This window comes from Apium graveolens, chromosome 2 (assembly GCF_009905375.1).
Source record: "Apium graveolens cultivar Ventura chromosome 2, ASM990537v1, whole genome shotgun sequence".
NCBI lineage: Eukaryota > Viridiplantae > Streptophyta > Magnoliopsida > Apiales > Apiaceae > Apium > Apium graveolens.
In genome coordinates this window covers 310,072,679-310,100,597 of record NC_133648.1, presented here as the reverse complement: position 1 = coordinate 310,100,597, position 27,919 = coordinate 310,072,679, and the positions used below count along the sequence as shown (strand labels likewise).

The 27,919-nt window shown below is 33.8% G+C and overlaps 1 protein-coding gene across 3 annotated transcripts; it reads right to left on the bottom strand.

Moving 5' to 3' along the window:
- Window positions 1-232: 232 nt before the first annotated feature.
- LOC141708702 (uncharacterized) lies at window positions 233-12,738 on the bottom strand. Of its 3 annotated transcripts, XM_074512456.1 has the most exons (16): window positions 12,488-12,738; window positions 12,229-12,363; window positions 11,597-11,683; window positions 11,362-11,433; window positions 9,969-10,170; window positions 7,652-7,770; window positions 5,528-5,911; window positions 5,222-5,356; window positions 4,431-4,568; window positions 3,648-3,803; window positions 2,949-3,185; window positions 2,100-2,266; window positions 1,876-1,990; window positions 1,566-1,646; window positions 1,184-1,269; window positions 461-597 (listed from the first exon to the last, which is right to left on the bottom strand). In XM_074512456.1, exons 1-15 carry the CDS (start codon window positions 12,614-12,616, stop codon window positions 1,216-1,218), a joined length of 2,211 nt encoding a protein of 736 aa, XP_074368557.1. In that variant the 5' UTR covers window positions 12,617-12,738; the 3' UTR covers window positions 461-597; window positions 1,184-1,215. The 3 variants fall into 3 exon arrangements, with proteins under 3 accessions (XP_074368556.1, XP_074368558.1, XP_074368557.1); XM_074512455.1 differs by lacking the exon at window positions 1,184-1,269 and having other exon boundaries at window positions 233-597; window positions 12,488-12,736; XM_074512457.1 differs by lacking the exon at window positions 1,184-1,269 and having other exon boundaries at window positions 233-597; window positions 12,229-12,340; window positions 12,488-12,626.
- Between the last annotated feature and the right edge of the window lie 15,181 nt (window positions 12,739-27,919).

The window sequence follows — 27,919 nt, the reverse complement described above, 5'->3', positions numbered from 1 at the left end:
AATGAAACCAAGTCTATTCCAGGATAAACGTTGTAGCCTTTTTTCCATTCAAATAGAATACTAATTTGTAGTGCTTCGCGGTTTTGTAATTAATTATTTGAACTGAAATATTGGGCACCTGGTTGAGAGAATCATTTTGGTACTACTGCACAGTTTTGCATGCATTTCCTGTTGTAAAATGTCTATAAATTTTAGTATTGGATAACATGAACACTAAAGTTAACACTTAATAGAAAGAAAAGAAAAGTTATTCCATACATAAAACAAGCATGCTATTATTTACCATACCAAACTACTTACAATTCTGAAATGGTCACTTACAAGTTACAAGAGCAAAGTATCAAAACAAACTTATTTTTAAATACCTAAAATCAAGCCGTGTTATCGTGCAGTAAGCTTGATGGCTTCTCTCTTGAGATGTTCTAGTTGTGGGAGGATGATATTGGCATGAGACCCGTAATACCGGGAAAATATTGCATCAACTTGTTCTATAGTATCAATGATAGCAGAATCACCCAACGATAGCTGAATAGATGCTAGTTTTACTAGTTCATTTCCAATGACAATATGGTTGGGATCATAAAGCTTTCCAAGAATCTGCAAATTTTAGAGAGAGCCACAAATTACGTGAGCTATATAAGGATCCTAATTTAAAATAGCAACAAAAGGTAATCATATTCTCAAACAAAACAAAATAGTTTCTTTTCTTATCTTCCCGCTGTAGGTAACTCTCAGAGATATTGTTACACTATGTTTGTTTACAAGGATTAAGTCCTCGCCTCGAGGACGGAACAATTTGCTCTAATTTTACGCATGGGATAATTTCTAAATTTATCTCAAGAGGGATTAATAATCGTTTGAACTTATAGCAGGAGATGAAATGAACCCCCTCGAATAATTAGAGTAATGAATAATAATCCATGAGATCAGTCAATGGATTAAGCATGAGATTGAATAGTCCCTTGTCATGAGTAATTAGGACCAGCAGTCCTATTGAGCATTATTTTAAGGTGGAACCATTTCATGATGAAAATTATCATTCCTGAAGCTAATATACACGTTACCAAGTGCACTGAACAAGGAGAGGAAATCACATTTACCCAGTCAAAAGAAAAATCACTCGCACTATATTCCCACTGAAAGAAACCAGATAATATTGATAATAGATGAGCCCCATCCATACCTTTTTATGCAACTCTGTGCCGTATTTCGAAATCAGTACCCTTTAATGCTACTCCGTGTCATATTACTCATCACAATTTTCTTTCCCTGGTTTCACAGATTAAATACATTGATTATATTTTTCAGTATTTAAATCCTTATCTTTATCTCATCGCACATTGTTAAAATTTATTTAGATTTATCATGTAGATGTATACTATCACAGATTCACAGTTGTTCCCCGGAATAAAGTGAGCTCAAATTGAAGTCTAAATATCATGTAGACAACCTTGGGATCAAACAACACTATGAGAGACAAAAATACTAAACTTAAGCTTTGTAGTATAGATGATTGTTCCGGTATGAAGTAGCAAGAGCAACTACATGTTCTTTTAAAAATATACCTGCATGGATGCTTTACAATGGCTCCTTGCATGTTGCAATTCTCCAACCACACAAAAGGCTTGTGCCAGATTATCCTCCAGCTGAGATATAATATTATATGAACACCTCTACTCAGGTACACATTAAAATTATAAGAAATGCCAATTACTTATAAAAGTGTGTGTGTGTGCGCGCGCGCGCTGTCATACACAGACTAGGGAAGCAAAGGGAGGTTGATAGTGACAAATATTATTTCACCAACAGCTGAAAATGATTACAACATTTAATTTCATGAACTAAAACCTGCAAATTCATGGTAACAACACTTACCTCTGCAATTTTCTTATTGTATGCATGTAATTTAGATCGCAAAAGATCGAGAGAATTTAAAGAATATGAAAGGGTATCAGCTGATACTTGGTTGAAAACTATTGCATCCTTCAATCTGCAAAAGTACATATCAGGATCTAATCTATGAGTATCCACAAAATTTGCACTAAATTGTTTAAAAAGATGATAGAATTTGTATCTTGCAAAAGAACTCGATGACATACCTTTTGCTATTTTGGGTAGCTTCATTTAGTGTTTCAGCTGACATTTCAAGATTAACATGAGAACCACAAGTCAAACAAACTCCAGGTTGAAAATGATGAACAGAGTTGGTCTGCTCAAATACACATTGGGCCACTCTTTTGATCTCCTCATACTCAAGCTTCCTAATCTTAGAAGTACCATTAAATCAGAAAACTGGAAGATGATATGTTCAACTTTTTTAAAAAAGCATATCAGGATACATAGAAAGCACTTCCGGATAATGTGCACTCCACCCATAAAATAGTCAAGCGTGATGTCAACATCTCATAAAAAATATAAGGAAATTAGTAAATCACCACATACACAACATCAATTCTTTTTGTATTTAAAGATAATTCATTAATTATTTGCAGTTTATAGAATTATATTTTTCAAATTACGGGTTGCAGTTGGTTGTAGTAGACGATCATATTCTTTTTAACGTTTTGGAAAAAATAACACTCTCTGAAAAAGTTGACTTGAGAAAATAGTAAAAAAAAACATTTGTTAGCAGTCCTCATTTTCCGTAGAAGGCCAACAACATATACATACAGTGGGTACTAGCTATAAATTCTACTTTCGGAAACACACTATATTCTGTGCCGAATTATGTATCATTCCAACCATCTTTCATCTGCACATGTACATACGAGAAGTGCATATGTGTTTTGTTTGATAAACAAAAAGACATCATATTATACTTTCATATGGTCTTAAATAGATGTTATAACTATAGTCTACAATAGTTATTAGTTGAAGATTAAAATGTGATTAACTCTTCTCAGAAAGAAACCCGAGTGCATTTCTCATCCACTAAGAACATTGATTACCTGCATAATAGGGTCAGAACTGCAAGTTGTGTGGATATCTAGGCATTGGCTAACCATCTGTTTCTCATACAAGAGAGGTCCATCAAGGACTACCCCAAAACAATTTGGTTTAGTGCACCGAAATGCATTAAGAACAAGGTCTGGCAAATTTATTCCTGCGCAAGAACTGCATTGGCAACTAAATGAGTATTGATGTTTAAGAAGCCGTTGGCGGTCCTTGCGATCCCACTGACCAACCTACAAACAGATATTAATGTTGATGAGGGGCAGATGCATGCTTCTATCACTCATGTTTTACATTGTCCCTGCGATCCCACTTGTGTTTCGATATATATGTGTACATTCAACATTCTTTAAATGATCATTCCAAGTAAAGAAACGTAATTGTTCTGCACTATTTGGACATTGCGGAGAAATGTCCTAAAAAAAAGCACGCTTGCTGACTCATCCGGAAAATCCAGCAAACACGTTTCAATTACAGATTTTAATAGTTTAAAATGTATTTTGTAAAAGTAATTTTCTGGAAATTCTTATTTATTTCTAATATTTTCACAAATAAGGTTGAGAAAATCTCAAAAAATTGAGGACAATACAGGATAAGTATAAACTATGTAGCCATAACTCTCTTTTGTCTCAAGTAAAACCACTTATGCAAAAGAGAAACATGGTTATATAAGTAAACCATAGGTACAGTTGTACCTGGGGTCCATAAGATAGCTCAAGTGGGTTTCCTGCTGCCACATACTCGGTGGATCGTACATATAGAGCCCGCGATAGAAAATATGCATGGATGTTTGGCTGACAAGAATGGTTAAACAAACTACCAGCTGAATAAATCGCCTGACCCACTTTAACCTGTACACACACCGTGAACTGAGATTAGGGTGGATCGGTGGAACACATCTATACAACTTAAATGACTCCTGAAGAGTACCAAGCAACATAAAGCAAAGGATTAGAGATATAAGATTTTATGTACATCTAGTTTAGTACATAGCATAGGGTTCTTGAATCTCCTTTGTTATGTTTGTGTTTGAATCAGATAAAAACAATAGCTCTTGCCATAATGAAAGTAAAACAATACATTTCCCACAACATCAATATATTAATTACCCTGCCTGGCGCCTACAACAAATCAACATCAGCACTGTATGCATTCTAGATGTAGTATAGGATATTCCATCTAATAAATTTCAACCAAAGAATATGAGAGTATTACTGAAATTTAAATATCAAATTGCACAAGATCAGTAGTACACGATATTGGCAATGAACCTAGTACTTGAATCAGCAAGCAGAAACGTTGTCACAGCCTATTTTAGATCAACCATGTACATAGAATTTGTGCGCACACAGTAAGGTGTGTGCAAGCATAATGGGCGCTGATTACATAATAAAAGACAAATTAAGTCAACATGATGACATCATAATACAGTTCAGATGAAAAAATTACATAGCGGGAATGTTGTTTCTTGCTCAAACCTGTTCAACGGTACTAGTCAAAGCATTTCCTGCTAAAGATAATAATGTCGAGGGAACCATCGATTCCTTTCCATCAAAAGAGTTCATACGGACAATTGCTATAGAATTAACCTTGATTTGACATAGGAGTATAATACACTGCATATGGGAGATCAAAAGGAAGGTCATTGCATATGAGAGGTGCAGTGACTCAGTGAGTATATAAAAAGTTAAATCCTTTAGCTAAATTATAACTGGCAGGACCAAGTAACTAGCAATACCAATAACAAACACCATGCATATATGTTCAATCTGGCATGCATCTAATCAGTAGCAAGCTCTTAGCCTAATAACAAAGATACATCAGACGTCAGATGACACAATAACAGCCTAGTGGATAATATTTTCTTGAGCTCTTTTTTAATTCATTAAGATGGCTAACTTTGGCAAAGCCACAAAGCACTGCAAACTCACAACTCAGAAGACCATTGGCAGGGAAAATCGAGCCTAACACAGATCAGTACAGGAGAAGTGAATATTATCAAAAGCTCTACATATATTTCGACATTAGCATTTTTTTCGACAAGTTTCATTGTTTCTTTTTTCCTTGTCTCAAAACTCTTAAGACATTAAGGATTTAGATGTTTAATGCAGCTGTTAAATATTTTTTTCCACAATTCTTATTTTGTGGTTACCTTCTAATCCACGATCCTTCCAAAAATGAGTATTTAGATAAATAAGCATATCATGATCCCAAAGATATCCTGTTAGTTTAAAAAAGATGAGCAAAGGAGGATGAGGGATGGCTTCACCTGTGACAAAGTAGCCCCATCAACCTTAAGTTCAGAGCTACAGTGATGCTGAAGACAGTACAACAAAATGATGGAATGGATGTGCATATACAATTTAACATCTGAAGGATGGTCTCCATAATTGTGACAAAGATCCTGCAATAAACATGAAGGCTACATTTCTGAGCACAGATCCCCTTCCATCAGGAAATAAGAAATGAGTTAGACAACCATTAAGTTACATTTTCTTTTTACCTTCTTGGGGAGGGGATGAACAATGAGGTCTAAAAAATACAGATTAAGAAGAAACTAATAATTGTACTATACCAAATTTTTCACCAAGCAAGAAGAGCCGCCGGAATGTATTTGCTGCTTAACTAATTTCATTAAAATTCGGCCAGCCAATAGTATCTCAGATGGAAGCACTACAGGCCAATTGACTCCCCCACACTCGTGTCTGTGTTCAGAATTCTGCTCAGTACAAAAAGCTGACGAAGTAATATCTGCGATATATTTCTCAAGATCATCAGACAGACTTATATGATTATGGCGACTCTTTGAAGCACTTCCAGCGATTTGTCCTGAAGCCTGTGTTTGGCACTGATGAGAGCAGTATAAAGGTATAGTACAAGATGAACAAGGGACTGTATCCATTGGAAGTTTATTGAAGCAAAAATGACAATGAGTATCCCTACAGTGCTTTAATATGACCTGCAAAATGATAAATGTGAAATAAGATTACATCTGATCCAGATTAAATAATTAGCAAGTGCTAAATGATTTTGAACATGAAGACAGAAGCACGCTGACAGAATTCTTGTTCTAGGCAAGACACATAAGAGATTAAGCTCTAAGAAATCTCTGAAGAGCAAGGACTGATAAAAATTCATGAGGAGATGAAGGATGACAGTGTCACTAGTATGTCTGTTGTATCCACATCGGTGGAAGAATTGGCGCGAAAAGAAAATATGACTCCTGAGCAAGCCGCAGAGGTCAAGCCCATCACAGAATTACCTATGAGAGATCCAGATGATCCACTCTCCCCCTCCCCCCAGGGTTACTGAAGAAATAAGCAACCCCTTTGATCATACAAGACATGCTGCAATGCACTGTTGTTGCAGCCCATATAACTCCATCAAGTGCAAGAAGTTCCCACAATTTTAGGAGAGATGGATCAACGATAGCACAAGTATATATCCTCTGATTCAATCAGCTCATTCAGGTAGCTATATAGAGGTTTTAGAAACTAGTTAGTAAGTGCAATAGCTCATGAGAAGAGCTGAGATTTGTTGAGAATCGCGTACAAAGAGAGGAAAAGAGTCTGCCAAATTTTGTGGACCGTTTAGCTAACGAGGCATTGAACAGCCAAAACTTGATTAAAAGGTGGAAACAGTAGCCTTGCAACAAGGCGTAGTTGATAGTTTATTTTGGAAGTCACAATCCAAGAACTCTCCATAAGTGCCAGCTGACAAGTACATCCAAGCTGAGGAATGTTCGAATGGGGGCAGATTCCTATAAGAAAGATGGAATGGAGAACTTTTCAGACTCGTCTATAAGGGTGTTAAATCCTAGTTGCCAAACTCTATGTAAAGGGATCATCCACTACTTAAAGGTATGCAGTAAATACTCTTTGTATTCTACATACGATTTCTCGATTTCGCATGAGCACTTTTTCCCATTCCCGAGTCTCTACAAGTTTATTCCTCCTATTGAAGTTTTGCGAGTATATTTAAATAAAAGATACTAACCGTTGAATCATGTTTCACATTAAATGGACATCCTATTTTTATCCATAACTCTGATCTGTTAGAATAATATAAGATCCTGGAAAGGGCCATTCTCTAACACCTTGAGGTTTTAGAGTAACTGGTTCCTTAACATGGTTTCAGAGCTCAGGCTGGCAGAGGACTCAGGTTCGATCCCTGCCACCCCCAATATTTCTCACAATTTATGAGGGACACGAAAGGCAAAGTTATGCCCCAAAGATGGGCGCCCGTGATCCACTCTTCGACCCATAAATGGGCTTTCGAGTGAGGGGGAGTGTTACAATAATATAAGATCCTGGAAAGGGCCATTCTCTAACACCTTGAGGTTTTAGAGTAACTGGTTCCTTAACATGATCAACACCTACCGAACAAATCTATGAAGATCAAGAGCAAGGGTGTGAGCTTTTTTTCATACTTTATGTATATTAACTAGCAAAATGTTACATATAAAATACATTGTCTACTCAGTTGTCCTAGAGAGGAGGGAAGGAAAAAATGCAGGGCCAGAATGATGGTACTTTTGTCACTCACACGGAATTGGGTTTTAGTATTTGGTTAATTTGACTTGTCTTCAATATAGGCATCAAATCTGCCTAGCAGAAAACATCTTAAACCATTATGCCGTTTTACGACTTTTGGTTCAAGATTATTTGTTAGTTGTATGCAGAACAACTTTGGATCTTACCGCAGCATACGGTTCTTCAATATTAAGCAAAGAAGATGGTGGTATGTCTGCCACAGCAACCATACCCCTTCCTTTAGATGGAGTAGAAACGCATTCCAGTTGTGCATGGGGCTTCTCAGCTGTCACAGAAGATGTGTATTATTCAGAAGTCAAGGACAGCTACCAATAATCAAATTAAGTCAGGATCACATCAAATACTAAAGATTAACAGCATGCCAATCCTAACGGTCAACGAGAACAAACCACTTCAATTCTATGGTCATTAACACACACACACGAAAACGATAGTGCTCCCCCCCCCCCAATCTTCTCCAATAACATATAACATAAAATTAGGTAACCCTGCAATGCTCATGGTACAATGATCCTACAATGCAGTTAAATTCTAGCACATGACAAATATGCTAAATTACATTAGTGATCATGTCACCTAATATAAGATAGAAATGCATGCGATGGGTGAGCATATAGTAGTTAAAAATGGTTAGAGTGACTTTTCCAAGTCTCCAACATTGGGTGAAAACCCACTAAAACAATAATACAAAAGTTAAACACGGGTTCCGTAAAGCAAGAAAGGATAGGTCGACTTCCTCTAATACCTTGAGGTTTTAGAGCGACTGGTTCCTTAGGAGAAAGGCCTAACCGGATCTATATTCTAAAACTCCCCCTCAATTGAGAGCCCATTTTTGGGTCGAAAAGTGGATCACGTGCGGCCATATTTGGGACATAAATTTACCTTTCGTGTCTATAATAAATTGTGAGAATATTGGGGTGGCAGGAAGTCGAACCTGAGTCCTCCCACTGCCTGAGCTCTGATACCATGTTGTCTCTCTAAAACCTCAACATATTAGAGAAAGGCCCAACCAGATCTATATTCTAACATCAAGCTAAGCTTTGGTTTACATCATTAATGCTATGGGACCTTAATTTGTATCTTTCTTGGTGAAATTATTTGGGGTGATTCCAACTTTAAAAACTTGATCCATTTAGCGCTTCCTTGAATGTAATTGACATAAAGTTAAATCCAATGGTTTATTTTATGGCTTAGTATTCTTACACACAACCCAACATGTTATCTATACTATACTTATATAATATTATAAGCGAACATGGGTATATTTTGTTTGTTGTTGGTATGGATGGTTTAAATCTTAAAGTAAAAAGATGGGAGCGTAAGATGTAATACTTTAGAAAACTTTCTTTTTTTATATCTAAACTGCTCCTAGAAGTCTAATTAACTCTATGGATACAACCAAGGTTATATGGTTCGATTTCCATCAACTAGATACTATAATATTCTATTTTATTTTCTTTCAAAATTTGTTTCTTTCTAGTGCAAACTATATCTTAAAACTATACTAAACTATAATAAGCAAACAAGGGTATAATGTGTAATTTGGTTAACCGTTATAATAATAGTCAGATCTTCGAAAGCAAATAGATGAGAATTGTTAGATCAAATACTAAATTTTATATTTAAGATACTACCATTGGTCTCAGGTTCAAATCTCATAAACAACATACTAAAATTAAACATATATATTATTATTTTTAAAGATACAAACAAATGTTCAAATCTCATTAACCACATTATTCTATGAGAAAAATACCTCTGAGTATGTACTTAGGTGAGTTATATGAGTATGTAATGTATTTTAATGATAGAATTAGATAAATTTTATTCGAGTTGTGTAATTACATATGTACGGTGTACCGCTCATGCATTAACATTAAAAAAAATGTGAGTACGTAGTTACGAGCATTAAACTCTTTTATTCGATTCTATTTAATATTAATTGGAAAGTAAACACCCTCAAAATAAGAATATATAATTATAAAATTTGATTTTTTAATATTTAATTCCTTACGAAAATTATAATCTACTATTTACATTAAAATTTGACTACAATCACAATTTATTATTTACATTAGAATTTCAGAAGAAAAAAAATATATATATATTTATTAAATATTAAAAAAAGTTACTCTTATTATATCCGTATATAGGCTGGTATAAACTTAACAGGGTTTTGGTGATCATCAATATATTAGAATTTCATTCAATTTTACTTCAAATAAGTAACTATAATGAAGAGATCGCATTAATAATCATGCTAATGAAAAGTAATTGCCAATAATATTGACATTTTTAATGTATTATAAGTATCTGCCATGCCACCACTGACCACACCAAAGGAAATGGGAGCCAACAAAAGACAAACAAATAGCCTAAGTCACTTCATACAATTGTTATATAGTTGTTGAAGATAAAACAAAAGAAGAAGAGAGAGAAAAGTAGGACATGGGTGTTATATACCAGGAGCATTGAAGTTCTTTTCAATAGCACAATCCAGCAAGCTGTTGCTCTCCTCCTTTATGTCCATGTATAGCTTCAGTTCACTTTCAATCTTTCTTTTTTCAACTGGGGCCGATTCCATGTTCATGGCAACAGTCAAATCACGAGCCGCATCTTCATAATTACCTAAAGAAGCATTCGCTTTACCTCTTCTGTACCATGCCTGGAACAAATTTGTAAACATACTGCGTATGTAACCTCTTATCTGGTCTAAGTAACTCAAGTTAACAAACAATATGATTCACAATTAAAACCAGACATACTTTATGTTCGCACTGTGCATTAATCGGTATCCTAAACACCGGAAAAGAGCTAGTGTGAACGTTACATCTTTTATATTCATTAGCAATTTTCACTTGGCACTTTACGTCTGTATTGAAGGTGCATCTCTCCTTCAGTACATGAACATTATGTGAACATTAAGACTTGAATTATCCAAGCTAATTTTGAATGTGAGAACTGGATTCAAGACCATTGCAATTAGTTTTGATAATTCGAACTCTTATATGTCACCACATGTACTTGGGGCTATGTATTTTGTGCAAAAGAACACATATAGAAGAACACAAGGGAGAAACAACTCATTGCTTTATTTTGAAAAAATTTCTTTGCGCTCTAGTTTATATAAGATACACATATATACTAGTGAGTCCATTAGATTGAGTTATAAACACTTTGGTTTCGATTGTATTATTAAGTCTAATTAGTGTTGCTGGATAAGTAAGTTGGGAAACAAGGGTTCAGGAAACTAGAGGCTAGAGAAGTCTATACTCTGGTAGTATAGGGCTTATAGGGCATAGGGTATGAGGAACAGGGTGCTTCAGCAAGCTATTATTAGCAAAAGGGAGTTAAGGGAAATTTATTATTAAATCTTGTAATAGTGGTTTATCTTCATTAATAATATATCTTCTTACCGAGTTGGTAGGGGACCAGGACATAGACCAGTAGAGATATGGGTTGAACTTAGAAAAAAATTGTTAGCTAGCTAAGATATGCAACTGTGGAAAGTAAAGAACGCTAGCTAACAGGCTGGGTTTTTAACTAATTTCAACAAGCTGACAAGTCAACGGTTAGACTATTACAGTCGTTTAATATTCAATAAAGATATAACTGAATGTAGTTGGCCATAAACCAATTCACCAACCCCTCTAGGTGTGCATTTTCATAAGGTTAAGTAGAGGTTTATGCTTTTACTGATAACTCACATTTAGAAGATAATTTACGACTGTTTTTTCTGAGAACTAAAAAGGTACTTCTATTTAAAAACAATTGTGAAAGTGTATGATAAGAGATAAATATATCAAACTGATAAGATTTAAAAGTATTAAAAAGATAAGGGAATGTCTTTTATCACCTTTGTGTAATGCGGAGAAATCACAAGAGCCCGACCGCAATCTCGTAAACACTCTACTAGAAGACCCATTCTCTTTAAAAACAAAAACACAGAATTTGGTTAATGATCCAGACCACTATTGTATAATTATATCCCCAGAAAGCACTTTATAATTTATTTGCTTGTTATCCAAGTAGTTGACATTAAAATCAATGTAACTATGAACTACACATGCTAAACAAAATATTTAACTCACATGTGATACTGTCGCACGGTTCAGATATAAAGTTGAGACCAGGTTCCTGCCCATGATATCAACATCACTCGGCGCATCACGTAGAGCCTGTAATGGTGCAACAACATACTAATTACTAAGTGAAATTAGCAGTCGAAAATCATCTCTGCACTATTCAGCTATGAACAATATCAAAACAGTGTCCATCAAACAAAAACTACCACAAGATCAGAATAACCGCAATTACAAATAATAATACAGTAGCAGGCAGAGTAAATCTCAACTGTGACTCCTAATTGTTAGCACTAACATTAACTATGTTTTTGCATACTAAATTAACAATAATTTGATAAAACTAATTCGAATCTCGCACATTCTAATTAAACCTAAATCCACATTTCTAATCAATAACCGCAATCACAAATAATAATACAGTATCAGTCATAACAAATACCGACTATAACTCCTGATTGTTAGCACTAATACTAATCATGTACTTCTGTAACTGTAACAATTAACACTAATTCGACAAAACTAATATGAATCTCGCACATTCTAACGAGTCCTAAATCCACATTCCTAATCTATAGTAAATTGTAATCCTAAACAAACAAGAAAACTACATAACAATTAGCAAGTAACGAAACACCGGCCTTGGAGTAAAAACGAAGCGCATTGGCGTAATCTGCTTTAGCGAAGCAGTCGTTTCCGTTGCGCTTAGACTCCAAAGCAGCCTCCTTATTCTTCCCGCACAACGCTCTATCACTGTACATCAAATCTCCAACAATCTAATGAGCATTTGAAAAAGACATCAATAAACATACAATAGCACTAGATATAAAATGTGTTTGAGTGTAAAATATTTACGGTTCTTCTAGTGTGCGCTCATGAACACGGTGTGTGTGAACTTACTTGGTGGAATTGGGGAAGCTGTTGAAAGAATTGATGAAGAGAGGAACAAGTAGAAGGAAGAGTAATGAGTGTGCTTTCGGAAATCAGGCGTTTTAGAGTGGGAGGAATTGCTGATTTTAGCTCCTCCATTAATTCTAGGGGATTAGAGAACACTGTGACTAGCTCAAACTGAATTGAATCAGTAGACCCTCTTTTTTACCCAAGACTATAATTCTAGTGTTATAAAATTAACACTAGAATTTGTTGTGAATTTTTGGGAACAAATCTATCTATCTTTGAGCAAGTTTAACGGTATCTTAGTAGATTTGTTATAAATATTATAAAATATTAACTTTTAGTGATTTATTTTTATTTCTTATTTGAATTTGAACTAGAACAATAATCCTTATTTTCATTTCTTATAATAATAATAATAAATTTGAATTAGATATGAAAGAAAGAGAGAGAAAAGAACTAAAATAAAGAGAGATAAATTATTTTTTATTGATAAAAATGAAATAAGAAATGACTTGTGGTTCTTTAAATATAAGGCATGGAAGAAATTTCTTAGTGATATAAATAACCACTAAAATATTGTTGGAGTACAAATTTTATGTCATATATCTTATATTTGGACTTAAAAACATGTTTAAGGGAGCTCTTGGACTTGCTCTTATATCTTATAATATATCTACGGTGCATGTTGCCTGTTTGCTACAGTAATGAAAATTCTATTCTTTTTGCCCATGTTTCTCTGAATAATTACCAACAAAACCACAGCCAAAGCAAGTGCACGGTTGGATTGCTTTGTTTACCGTTGAAAGTACAGAAATAATAATATAAAAACTCTCTCCCAGTAATTTTATTGTGCAAGCTGCTGCATTCATTAGTACCCACCTAATCCCTAGGGTAAACATTTCAAATTTCAAATTTTATCCACCTAATCACTCTGCTAAGGTACCATTGAAGAATTAGTTTCTTAGATTGAAGGTGAAGCAACAATGCAAAAAGAGGTGCGTATTGTCATAGATGGTTGTATCATTTTACATTTTACAGATGTAGGTAAATGGTTGTTACATCAGTTTCTTATAGATGGTTGTTACATCTGCAGGATGATTCCGGCGACAGTTTTTGGCGTTTGTGGACCAACGACGAATTGCTCAAACTCGCAGGTTACATTTCTTTACATAATGTCTTGAAAGATTGAACAGGTGTTGCCATAACACCATTTACATGGTAGGTACTAACAAGAACAAGAACAATGGAGTGAAAATAAGGAAAAAAAGCGTTTTTACTGACAAAGAGAATATTTAACCTGCATACACAGGAATACCATTTCATCCCCTAACTTTTGTCTCTGTTTTAGGTATTTACTATTGTTAAGTTGAAAACTTATTGTTAGCATTTATTATTTTATCGTTGTTGACTGGAACCTCTGATACCGTTGCTGAGACTTTAACTCTTTATTGCAGTTAATACTCCCACACGGGATCCATTTAATTCTATATTGTCCAGCACAACCTCAAACGTAGTTCATGTTAGAAAATTAGGATTTTAGAGCTTAATTTAATTATGTTCTTGATGTTAATCCTAAAATCTAATGATTGGAAATTGTTCAATGATATTTGAACTTAAATTTTCATGTATGGTTTTAAGAATTTTCTTAATGAAATCCATATGAAATGAGAGTTGAAAGTAGCTTGGAAAAGCTTGGAAAATTTGAGAATGTTTGTCCCACATTGAAATAAATAAAGGGGGTTGTGTGCTTTATATGGTATTACCCACATGAGTAGTATACAACTACTAAGGTGTGTGATGGTCCATTGTGTTGTTGTGTGCTTCATGCGCGCACACACACACACACGCGCGCGCGCCCCGCCACGCACCGTACCGGACCGGGTCGGGTCGGGTCGAAGGGCGATTTGGGCGAATGTCTCGGCGTCTCGCGTACGCGAGGCGACCTGGGCGAGGATTTTATTTATTTGAGAATTATTTTAATTCGAATTTATTTATCGGTGATTGGATTATTGAGCTGGGTTCTGAAATAGGCTAAGTAGTCTAAATATATTGAACCTGCAAATAATCTGATCTGTAACAAGTTCTGATATTAGAATCAGAACTTAAGAACTGATGAATAAAATCAGAACTTAACAAGTTCTGATATCAGAATCAGAACTTAAGTACTGATGAGTTAAATCAGAACTTAACTTAAGTTCTGATAATAATGTGGGTGTTAATGTGAAAAGCTGTTACAAATATTTTAAATTCAAAAGCTGATCAGTTTTGATTTTTTCATTAATGAATTCAAAATCTGATCAGTTTTTATTTTTTATTAATGAAGCAGTTTAATTCAGACATTAAGTGTGTTGACAGTTTCATTTTTCCTCTCCTATAAATAGAGGCTAAACTGAATGAATAATAAAATACAACACACTACATTCTCATCTCTTCTCTTCAACCTCTCTGCATTTCTCTCCCACAAGAACTGAAGTGCTGATATTTTCCGGCGACTGAGGTGCTGGTCGAAGTGGAGGTTTTGTTGCTGCTGTTAACATAAACTCCGAGTTGTTTTATCCTGGTGGAGATATTGCGCACATCCCAAACGCAGCAGGTAGGGGGCAATAATCTCTTCAAGAGCAGCCAGGACTTAGAGCAAGGCCTGGTGACTCAGCTGTAATCATTTTCTTGGCGTTTTGTATCTGTAAACCTTTATTTCAGTCACTGTTGAAAGCTATGGTTTCGGGTACATCTTTCTTTCTCTCTACGTTATTTCAGTTACTGATTTTGTTTACCTGCATGTTTTGTTTTGTTAACTGTGGTCTTGGCCTAAACTTGTTAAATTCTTTATACACTTGCCTCTATATTGCTATACTTGTTAGAGAGATTCTCAACATTCTTGAAGAGATTATTAGTTATTTAGAATTTAGCATAATGGTTAACGAAAGTGAGGTTATCGTTGGTGGTGGTAGCAGTTCGGGTGTAACTGCTGGGGCCATTGATTGGACCACCTATAGTTTCCCACAGGCTGTTGAACTAACCGGTTTACCGGAGAAATTCAACGGTGGCATTGGCTTTTCTCGCTGGCAGAAAAGGATGAAGCTGTGGTTGACTATAAAGGGTCTGTGGCCGGTTGTGGAATATGAGAAACCAGTAGTGGATCAAGAGAAGGCTGACACAGTTAAGGCTTTTGCGAAGTGGGCTGAGAAGGATGGAGTGGCTAGAGCGGCCATTCTTGCGGCACTAACAAACACTTTGTTTGATGTCTATTCTTCTGATGCCTACTCTGCAAAACTCTTATGGGAGAAGCTGGACTAGACACATAATACTGACTCACAAGGTCTAGAAAAGTATTCTGTGGCAAGGTTCCTCGAGTTCAAGCTGGTGGACAATAAGTCCATGACTGAGCAGGTGCATGAGTTCGAGATGATAGTGCATGCTTTGAAGGAGTCTGGAATGAATCTCCCGGAGAAGTTCAAGGTGATGAGTGTGATTGAAAAACTCCCGAAGTCTTGGGAAGAGTTCTCTCTCTCCCTGAAAAGACAGAAAGGAGAGATCACCTGGACCAACCTTATGCTGGACATCTCGGTACAAGAACAACACAAGTCCAAACAGGGACATGTGATGCCAACTGAACACGGTACCTCGAAGGTAAACATAGCAACTGTAGGACAAAAGAGGAAGGCTTTTGCTAAGAAAGCTAATAGTAATAAACCTAAGAGTGACAAGGACAAGGCCAAGAAACCCAAGGCAAACAAACCATGCTGGTCTTGTGGGCAGGTTGGGCACTGGAGTAAGGACTGCCCTACGAAGAAAGCGAAGAAAACCGAGGTAGCACAAGCAAATATTGTGCTTGGAACCGCAAGTGGGCCTGTAGTGAACATGGTTGTTGGTGAGGCTACGGCTTCTGAAACCAACGTTGACCGGTATGTATCCTACAACCCTGTGATATTTTCTACCTATCTATCAAATGAATGGTTGATAGATACTGGAGCTAATGTACATATTTGTGCTGATATTAGTTTATTTGTATCTTATCAACAGAGTCATAGCCTGACTGTGAAGATGGGGAATGCTAGTGCTGCTCAAGTACATGGAGTTGGAAACGTGGATCTGAAGTTCCCTTCAGGACGTATTCTATCTCTGACGAGAGTGCATCATGTTCCCGACATGCGTAGAAATATAATAAGTGGAAGCTGTTTAGTTTCTAGTGGTTTTGAAATTTCGTTCAAGTGTAATAAAGTAGTTCTTATTCACACTGGTACATTCTTTGGCAAGGGTTACTTGTCAAATGGTTTATTTGTTATTAATGCGGATCCCGTTTTGGGAAGTTTGAATAATAATGTTATTCCTACTGTTAATTGTATTGAATCCTCAAATATATGGCATGCTAGACTAGGTCATTTAAACTTTGGTGCTCTTAAGAACATGATGAACTTATAGTTGATTCCAAAATATACCATAGAAAAGAATTCTAAATGTCAAGTATGTGTGTCTGCTAAACAGATAAGGAAACCTTTTCATAACGTTGTTAGGGATTCAGACTTGTTAGATTTAGTACACACTGATATTTGTGAATTTGGTGGTGTGTTGACCAAGGACCAGTTTAGATACTTCATTACTTTTATAGATGATAGTACTAGATATTGTTATGTTTATTTACTTAGACATAAGGATGAAGCACTTAGTAAATTCATTATATATAAAACTGAAGTAGAAAAACAAACTAGTAAGTTACTTAAAAGATTGAGATCTGATAGAGGTGGTGAGTATACGAGTAATGCTTTTAATGATTTTTGTGCAAACAATGGTATAGTTCATGAAGTTACTCCACCATACACACCTGAGTCTAATGGGGTTGCTGAGCGAAAGAACAGAACATTTAAAGATATGATTAATAGTATGCTTATTAACTCTGGGTTGCCTAAATACATGTGGGGAGAGGCTCTAAATACGGCTTGCCATATTTTGAATAGAGTCCCTCTGAAACACATGGATAAAACACCCTTGGAGTTATGGAAAGGCAGGATGACTAGTCTTAAGTATCTTCGTGTGTGGGGGTGCCTTGCTAAGGTGCTTGTTCCTGAACATAAGAGAAAGAAACTAGGTCCAAAGACTGTTGACTGTATCTTTCTGGGCTATCTTGAAACCACTACAGCTATGAGATTTTTAGTGTTAAAATCTGACATAGATGGTATAGTGGCAAACACGATAGTTGAATTTCGAGATGCGACATTCTTTGAGGATGTCTACCCTATGAAGACTGGAATACCTGAAACGACTTCTGAGGAAGATCCTACTCACACATCAAGTTCTATTCCTGATCATGTGGAAAAGATGACAAATGTGGGGGCGGAACCTAGTAGTAGCTCTATTCCTAAGGAATTAGAGGAACCAAGGAGAAGTAAGCGTGCAAAAATAGTCAAGGATTTTGGAGGTGATTTCATCACTTACAATATCGAGGACGAACCTTTAACTTTCCGGCAAGCTATGGATTCTTCTGAGTCAAGGCACTGGAAGGGCGCTGTCAAGAGTGAAATTGACTCTATTGTTTCCAATGGAACATGGGAGTTGGTTGATCTCCCTCCTGGGTGTTCTACTATTGGGTGCAAATGGGTTTTTAAAAGGAAGTTGAACCCTGACGGCTCAATAGATAAGTACAAAGCTAGACTGGTAGCTAAGGGTTTTAAGCAAAAGGAAGGAATTGATTATTTTGATACATACTCTCCGGTTGCAAGAATGGTAACAATCCGAATGCTTATAGCATTGGCTTCAGTCCATGGTCTTATCATTCATCAGATGGATGTAAAGACGGCTTTTCTTCATGGTGAACTTGAGGAAGAGATTTATATGGATCAGCCTGATGGATTTGTTGCATCAGGCAATGAAAGGAAAGTATGTAAGTTGATCAAGTCCATCTATGGCTTGAAACAAGCTCCCAGAGATTGGCATAAAAAGTTTGATAAAACTATATTGCCTTTCAGTTATAAGATTAATGAAAGTGATAAGTGTGTCTACACTAAAGTTAAAGGTAATGAGTGTGTTATCTTGTGCCTATATGTGGATGATATTTTATTGTTTGGAACCAATATAGAGATTATTAACGAGACTAAAGAATTCTTGAAAAGGCATTTTGAAATGAAGGATATGGGTGAGGCAAGTGTGATTCTTGGAATCAAATTGATTTAGTCCACTGAAGGAATAACCTTGACTCAATCTCATTATATAGAGAAATCTATACTTGAGAAATATGGTTATTCACAGTGTAGAATCGCTAGTACACCTTATGATTCGAAAGTTGCCCTTGTCAAGAATACTTCAGGAGTGCCTGTGTCTCAGTTAAGGTATTCTCAGATTATTGGGAGCTTGCAGTATCTTGCTAACTGTACTAGACCAGATATTTCATATTCTGTGTCTAAATTGGCGAGATATACAAGCTGTCCAAACAGAACTCATTGGGATGCTCTTGATAGAGTACTTAGATATCTAAAAGGCACAATGTACCTTAGTTTACACTACAGGAGATTTCCTGGTGTGCTTGAAGGGTATAGTGATGCAAGTTGGATAGCTAAGAAGTCTGGTTCCAATGGAGTGACTGGATACGTGTTCACCTTGGCTGGTGGAGCAATATCCTGGAAGTCAAGCAGACAGACTATTGTTACTCGGTCTACTTTTGAGGCTGAGTTGTGTGCACTTGATGCCACAGGGACGGAGGCTGAATGGTTACACGGACTTATGTCTGCAATACCTGTAGTAAGCAGACCGCTCCCTGCTATTGCTATTCACTGTGATAGTCGAACAACTATCGACAAGATTAGCAGTAAAAAGCATAATGCTAAAACTAAGAGACACATCCAAGTTAGACTCAAGTCTATAAGGGGTTTAGTGACTGATAGGATCATAGCTATAGAGTTCATAGGAACTCAGAATAATATAGCTGATCCTCTTACTAAAGGACTGGAACCTGCAGTGGTCCTTAAGTCAAGGTTGGGGATGGGATTGTCAACCCATCATAATTCATCAACAGTGGGAACCCAATACACATGAGAGGAGATCCCTCGAAGTGTATTCAATGGGTAATAACAAGCTGCAAGGATGAGTTGGTAGTACCTTTGCTACATAGATGATACTATAGTATCTGAGTCTATCCCCTGTAAACCTAGAAGGTACTGACACTGCCAGAAAAGCAAGAGTGTTAAAACTCTGAATGGGATCAAGTCATTTGACGAGATAGAGGCAGTATATCTCTGGAGTTGCCCAGCTAAGCGAATGTAATTGTGTGGTCGCAATTAGAGGATAGGGTTAATCCTTGAAGCATTCGACGAACAGGATCGAGACATGACCATTAATATCTCAAAGCCGTAGATTGGCACCATAACCTTTGACTTGTCGTCGTCTATGGAATATGGTTATACTAAACGGATTAAGATTCAAGGTAAAACATTCCATCTGAGTCCGATAGCCATTGAAGTAGAGGAATTAGGAGGGTTCAAATCCGGAAGGGTACCGACTCTGAAAAACAAGTCATGATGGGAAATTGATCACATTTCTGTATGGATTTGTGGGGGATTGTTAGAAAATTAGGATTTTAGAGCTTAATTTAATTATGTTCTTGATGTTAATCCTAAAATCTAATGATTGGAAATTGTTCAATGATATTTGAACTTAAATTTTCATGTATGGTTTTAAGAATTTTCTTAATGAAATCCATATGAAATGAGAGTTGAAAGTAGCTTGGAAAAGCTTGGAAAATTTGAGAATGTTTGTCCCACATTGAAATAAATAAAGGGGGTTGTGTGATTTATATGGTATTACCCACATGAGTAGTATACAACTACTAAGGTGTGTGATGGTCCATTGTGTTGTTGTGTGCTTCACGCGCACACACACACACCCGCGCGCGCCCGCCCCGCCACGCACCGCACCGGACCGGACCGGGTCGGGTCGAAGGGCGATTTGGGCGAATGTCTCGGCGTCTCGCGTACGCGAGGCGACCTGGGCGAGGATTTTATTTATTTGAGAATTATTTTAATTCAAATTTATTTATCGGTGATTGGATTATTGAGCTGGGTTCTGAAATAGGCTAAGTAGTCTAAATATATTGAACCTGCAAATAATCTGATCTGTAACAAGTTCTGATATTAGAATCAGAACTTAAGAACTGATGAATAAAATCAGAACTTAACAAGTTCTGATATCAGAATCAGAACTTAAGTACTGATGAGTCGAATCAGAACTTAAGTACTGATGAGTTAAATCAGAACTTAACTTAAGTTCTGATAATAATGTGGGTGTTAATGTGAAAAGCTGTTACAAATAATTTAAATTCAAAAGCTGATCAGTTTTGATTTTTTCATTAATGAATTCAAAATCTGATCAGTTTTTATTTTTTATTAATGAAGCAGTTTAATTCAGACATTAAGTGTGTTGACAGTTTCATTTTTCCTCTCCTATAAATAGAGGCTAAACTGAATGAATAATAAAATACAACACACTACATTCTCATCTCTTCTCTTCAACCTCTCTGCATTTCTCTCCCACAAGAACTGAAGTGCTGATATTTTCCGGCGACTGAGGTGCTGGTCGAAGTGGAGGTTTTGTTGTTGCTGTTAACATAAACTCCGAGCTGTTTTATCCTGGTGGAGATATTGCGCACATCCCAAACGCAGCAGGTAGGGGGCAATAATCTCTTCAAGAGCAGCCAGGACTTAGAGCAAGGCCTGGTGACTCAGCTATAATCATTTTCTTGGCGTTTTGTATCTGTAAACCTTTATTTCAGTCACTGTTGAAAGCTATGGTTTCGGGTACATCTTTCTTTCTCTCTACGTTATTTCAGTTACTGATTTTGTTTACCTGCATGTTTTGTTTTGTTAACTGTGGTCTTGGCCTAAACTTGTTAAATTCTTTATACACTTGCCTCTATGTTGCTATACTTGTTAGAGAGATTCTCAACAGTTCAATCATTTTCCTCTGGTTTGGTGCTCCCTAAGTCTTGAACATTTTTTATGTTGTTTAATAGTCTGCATTTAATTTGTTCTTCTGTCAATAATGTTTTGAATAATTTAATTTCAAGGTAGTGCAAGTGGTAGGAGCACAAATGTTACTAATAATATCACCACCCAGGGCGAGAGCACCATTATCTGATATTACTAATTCAACAACTCCTCCACTACCAAGTGTTAGAAAGGACAAGGGTAAGGCTCCCATGATTTATGGTGACTCGGCACGTAACTTATTTGAAGAAGAGTTCAATATTACATATGACATTAATGAAGAGGACTATCATGATCAACTAGATTTGTATACCTCATGTCTAATTTGTAGATAGATTTCTGGCTATATTGGGTAACATAAAAGTCAAACTTAAGCATTTATAAATTTGCAGAGTCTTCAATAATTTGTGATTCAATGCAAGACATGCATAGTTGGATAACACCTTTACAGAAGATGAAATATTAATAAGCCTGTCTAATTTATTCTATTCTTTAAAAATAGACAAGAGCTTACCTTATTGTCTATCCATTTCTTTAAGTGATGTGCTGAAATGACGAACTCATAATCTCCTTTACCGTTGTTGTAAGTATTATAAAGAAATTGTGCATAAGCTCTGTCCAGTTCGAAATCAATGTTGATGTGATAACTTCCGTTCAACCAAGCACCCCCTGTACTGGTAGAAGAAGAATTCTGCAATGAAATCACTCATTTACTGTATTCAATTTGAACCACATAGATGTTAAAGATCTCAATGTAGAAGTGTTTACCACCACTGTAAGAAAACGTGACAACATTGTATGGTTTCAAGACTTAATATGTTAACATTTTATGAAGGCCATTAAGACAATTCTCATTTATGTTATAAAGTGCAATTCATAAACCACCAGACAGTAACTCAAGAAAAATCCTGGGAGGTATTATACCACCAAAGGTTTTACCAAAATCTCTCGGCAAACTCTGAAAAATAATACATGAAATTTCACTTTCATCTATGTATGATAAGAATTTTAATATGAAATATTATTAATTGCACTTACCAGAGATCCACATACATAGGTAGAATTTAAAAAAACTGAAATCACTCTTCAGTTTATGGTGAAGGAAGTTAATGTGCTCAACAATGCTACAATTTATGTTGCAAAATACATATGCAGGGGATTATGTCTGCCTGAAGAAGAGACATGTGAGCAAACAACAACGGAATAAGGAACAACTAAGGTCATTTGATATTTTTATTTTTCATTTCAATTGTTAACTATAAGATGCTTAGGTTTAATTAATTAACTTATTTATGTAGGCAACAGCTTCAACATCTTCATATCATATAGATGCACTATCCAATCTCAATTTCAGCTCACCAACAAGCCAGCAGCAATGAACAATGTTGTCAGGGTAGCTGATCAGATAGATGTTATCAATTTTGGTGATTTCAGTGTGTGGGTGTTTAAGGGTCTGTGTGTGTTGCATTGATGGTTTTGGTTTTGATTGTTTGAGCTAATGTGAATTTTGGAACCCGAAGTTGTGGATTCACAGTTGGATAACAAAGTAGAAGACCTTGCACGATTCAAATACTGGGACAGAAGTTGTGGAGCACAACACATATGCACTATAATCATTGTTCCCAGTTTAACAAAACGGATTTATGTAATCTAAACTTATGAGATTTCTTTAAATCATTTTTTATATTACTCCTTTTGACTTATTAGTAGACAAATTATTCAGTAATCTACTATTCGGTTTATGTAATATTATTTATGTTTTAATTAATCATCTTTTATGTATTCAAATCTTTGCCTTCTAACTTTTAGAATACTACTCCCAGCTAAACGGGCATCAATACTAGTTAATATAATGGCCCGTGCACAAATCAATATCTAATAATGTTTCGATATACAAAGTATGTAATTTTGAATTTTCAGTTGTGCGAATTTTGTACTATAAAAAATAGTTAATATATATCATTCCATACATATTGGTGTAAAAAATAACGAATGTTAAAGATATTTTTAATATTGGTACCTTCAGAAATGATTTTAAAGAGGATTTAATACATTAGTTGTAAACAAAATTGATGTCTAAACTGCTTTAACAAACTATAAAAAAAGACGAAGATGGTTTCCCCCATTTGTGATTAAAATACCCTCTCTTAAAATTTCTTTATTCCCTTCCTAGTATTTTTCCATACTACTCCGTCTCTCTCCCCAAATATCTATTATCATATATTTTTTTATGATATTACAATGCTTTCTTTATTACTTATTTCTAAATTGATAATTGACTTTATTTCTTATTTTTCACATCGGTTACCAAATAATGTCTTCGTATGTGTAATATATCGGTTATTTATCTAAAAACGATGTATGGTCTAACCTGTTGAATATTGGTATATCATGTAATGTTTACAGTTTGAATTTTCTAGGCTTTGATGATTCCGATAATGACAAATTTTTTTGTTGTCTGTGATCTTGAGTTAAAGCTTTTTGATATTAATCGTAATTTATGTAGTTTCGATATGTATGGGTATAAATTGATTGAAAATTGTTGTGTACGAATCAATAATATTTCATTCCAATTTCAGCTTCTCGTGTTAAAATGTCAATACTATGTTGTTAACAAATATATGTATATTTATCATTATGCATGATGTATGCATACATTGTGTGTTCTTGTATAAGTACTAATGTAGTGTTATTTTAATCGTTGTTTAGTTTTGTTCGTGAATAATTTCAACTTTTCTCGTATACTAACTTAATAATAATACATATTTATTTTTCAATAAAAAATTTCTAAAATCATTTAAAATGTCATAAATATTAGTTTAAGATTATAATTCTTTTAAATCTCTATAAAAAAATTCATACAATAATTTATATTAATAATATAATCATTATTTTTTAAATAATATAAAAAGGAATAATTCAAGTCATATAATTGAGTGAATTTACAAGTTAAATTCATATAATGTAATTCTTTAATATTAAAGTAATTTTAAACATATCCAGTTACCTAAACTTTCCATATCTCTATAAAAATATAATCTGATGATTTTTCATAATTTTTTAAAACATGAAATAATTTTATATCAATTTAACAATTGTGTGAAATTTAATATTTTATTCAAAAAGTTTTGAATAGAAATATAATGTTAATTATAACAAACAATAATAATTTACTTATTTTTTATGAGGCTAATGTATAAATTCGTTATATGTGTAGTTTTCAAATTAAATTAACCGTGCCATTTTTATAATTATCAAAATTCAATTTTCTTCCTCTAATTATGAACGAAAAAATTAGAATATAAAATCCAATTATTTTATAATTTATCAGTATTAAAAAATAGCACATCCATATTTATATATATTGTAAAATTTAATTATCATGCATGTTTTTTAGTGAAATAGAATAATGAAAAAAAGTTAGTAAAATACCGCGCTCATACCTTTACCCAATTGTGCGATAACTTGGATCAAGTTTTGAATATTTTTTTAATAAACTTGCCAAGTCCTTAACAACTCACCACAAATCAATTTAACAACTCGGGTCTACGTTATTTGTTAACATGAAATTATAAATGTATTTGATGCACTAATTCATATAAATGTAAAACGTTAGAAACACCCATTCTCATTAAGTTAATGTCATCATCGAACCAAAAACAAATATTCTAAATTTGAGTGTAAAAAAATATTTTAACTCGATAAGGTTTTGCCACCTTTTATGAAAAACGATAAAATTTTGGGTATTTTTTAAAAATTAAGTGACATTCTCAGACTGAGTTCAAAATAAGTTTAAATATATTAGTCCGAATATTTATTAAAAATAGTTTTACTTGTGGTACAATTAATAATAATTCTATCTAGTAATTATTGACTTTTTTATTTTTTACGGTCAATTTGACCAAATGACTAAAATATAATAGTTTATTCTCTAAGAATTAATTTATATTTATTTTCTAATAATATAATTTTAATAATTATTTTATATTATATATATTCACTTTAATAAATTTTCATATAAATTTATGATTATTATGTGTGAATTTATTAAATGATTATAAATATCTAGTTAATATATTACAATAATCCATATATATATAAAATATTTACTACTAATATCAGATCACTAAATTGAATGATTTAAAATTAATAAACTGACTATATACCATACATTACTAATTTATGTTATCTAACAATATAGATACAAAGTATTAATTTAAAGAAAAAGGATGATTAGAAGTTATTTATTAGTCTCAATATTTATAATACCAAATATTTACTTCATAACGGCACACAAGCCCATCTAATATGTGCTTAATTAATAACACACTAGCATAATAACCCGTGCGAGTCACGGGTCATTTTCTAGAGTTTTTTTTATACATTATGCAATTATAATATTCTTAGAGCAACTCCAATACTATCCTTATATAGACTCTTAAGTCAAATATTGAAGAAATGGAGATAAAATTTCTCTCCAACAAGCTGTACCCTCTATAACATTAGGAGTTTCGAATGCTTTCTCACTTTTAGGAGTAAATACCCCTTTCTCAACTATTATTATATTATATTTTTCTTACATGTCTATTTAACATAAATGATTTTAATGAGTAAAAAAATAGATAGAGAGTGAGTTTAAGGAGAACTGTTGGAGAAATTGTTTGATTTTGACTTCTAAATAATTAGGAGCTCATTTATTTATATTATTTGTAGTGAAAATGCAAAGAGGTTGTTAGATTTGCTCTTAGTTGTTTTCTTATTTGTAAATGTTGTACAATGTTTAACGTATATCAAATACAAATTGATTGTTTATCAATGTGTATTATTTTCATACAAGACATTACCAAATTATACAACCTTTCTAATATAATTCATTAAGTAATATATATATATATATATATATATATATATATATATATATTCTTGTTTGTGTTTTATAATTTATATTTAATAAATAAATAGAAAAAGTGTACGTTTAAAACGAAACAGTTAAACTTAATCAGTAGAATGCCATTAGTATGTTTATAAATAAAAAACTAAAAATTAACATATATGTTGAATACAGAGTTAACCAAAAATTTTAAATTATATTTAAATAAACTCTATGTACTGGTCTATATTATTACTGAGTTCACTACTAACTTACAATTAACTTACTCAATTTAAAAAGATAAAAAATACATACATGAAGTCAGAATGACTTGCAATCATAATATACAATACTGTAAAATTTACATTACTGTTAATATTAAAGTTGATTTTAATGAAAAATATTAGTTTTTGAAACTCAATGTATGTATGTATGTATGGGAAAATGTTTGTTTTTTATTTAAACTATTGTCAACAAAATAAGATTAAGTTATATGTATGTGTGTATTAGCATGCAAATTATTGTATGTCACATTTCTTAGTGAATTATGATGGTTTCAATTGTTTATATGCTAAATATCTGATTTATGTACACGGATAATCATTATTAACATCTAGTGAGACAATTGATTACTTAAATAACATGCATTTATAATTATTCAAAAATTAAAATTATATAATAAATAATTTGTTATAATTTATATAAGGTATTCACATTATCACTGACAAATAATCCATGTCTATTTTTTAGGCAACCGAGTTTCAATCATGGCTGTAACATAAAAATAAATTATATATTTTTAAGACTTATTATTTATATTCATGATTTTTTTCAAGAATTTGAAGGAAAATTTGTAATTATATCGTTATTTAAACCGTTTTTAAGTTTCTTTCATTACGACTCTAGTATTTCTTCATATAATAATTTGATAAGATTGTATACTATTTTCCTAAAATTAAATATTTTTCAATTCGATAAAGTTTTATAAATATCAGTTGAACTGATTAATTCCTTCAAATTACTGAACACTATATAAGTAACTATCATTTTTTGCGGAATTCAAGTAACTATCTTTAATGTTAAATAAAATATTCATTTAACATACTTACATATTATGTATATGATAAAAAGCACATGTGACAATATGGTATAATGGTATGATGTTGTATAGGTAAATGAAATATCTTTAAAGTTAAAACAGTGGTAGTTTCGTCTTTTCAATGAGATTGGTCTTTTCAATGAGACTTTTTAATCTTATGAATATTATCTCATTGTTCTCCTATTATATATAAAAGTGGTTGAGCAACTTGATGGTATGATAGTGAATAGAGCAAAACCAATACCTCAGTTCTATTCCGGCCCACAACAATTTTTTTAAATAAATATTAAAAACATGGGCAAACTAGTCATTTTAACTCTTGAATAAAATATTAAACAAATTTACTAAGCGCGATAAAATAGTTTAATTAGTGCTAAGAGTGCTCATTCGTCGTTTTCGTATGTTATACGAGTTTAATTATTTAAATAAAAAATATAGTTCCATATTTTATAAGATTCTCTCCCCCCCCCCACTCGGCACAGTCTACATTTTCT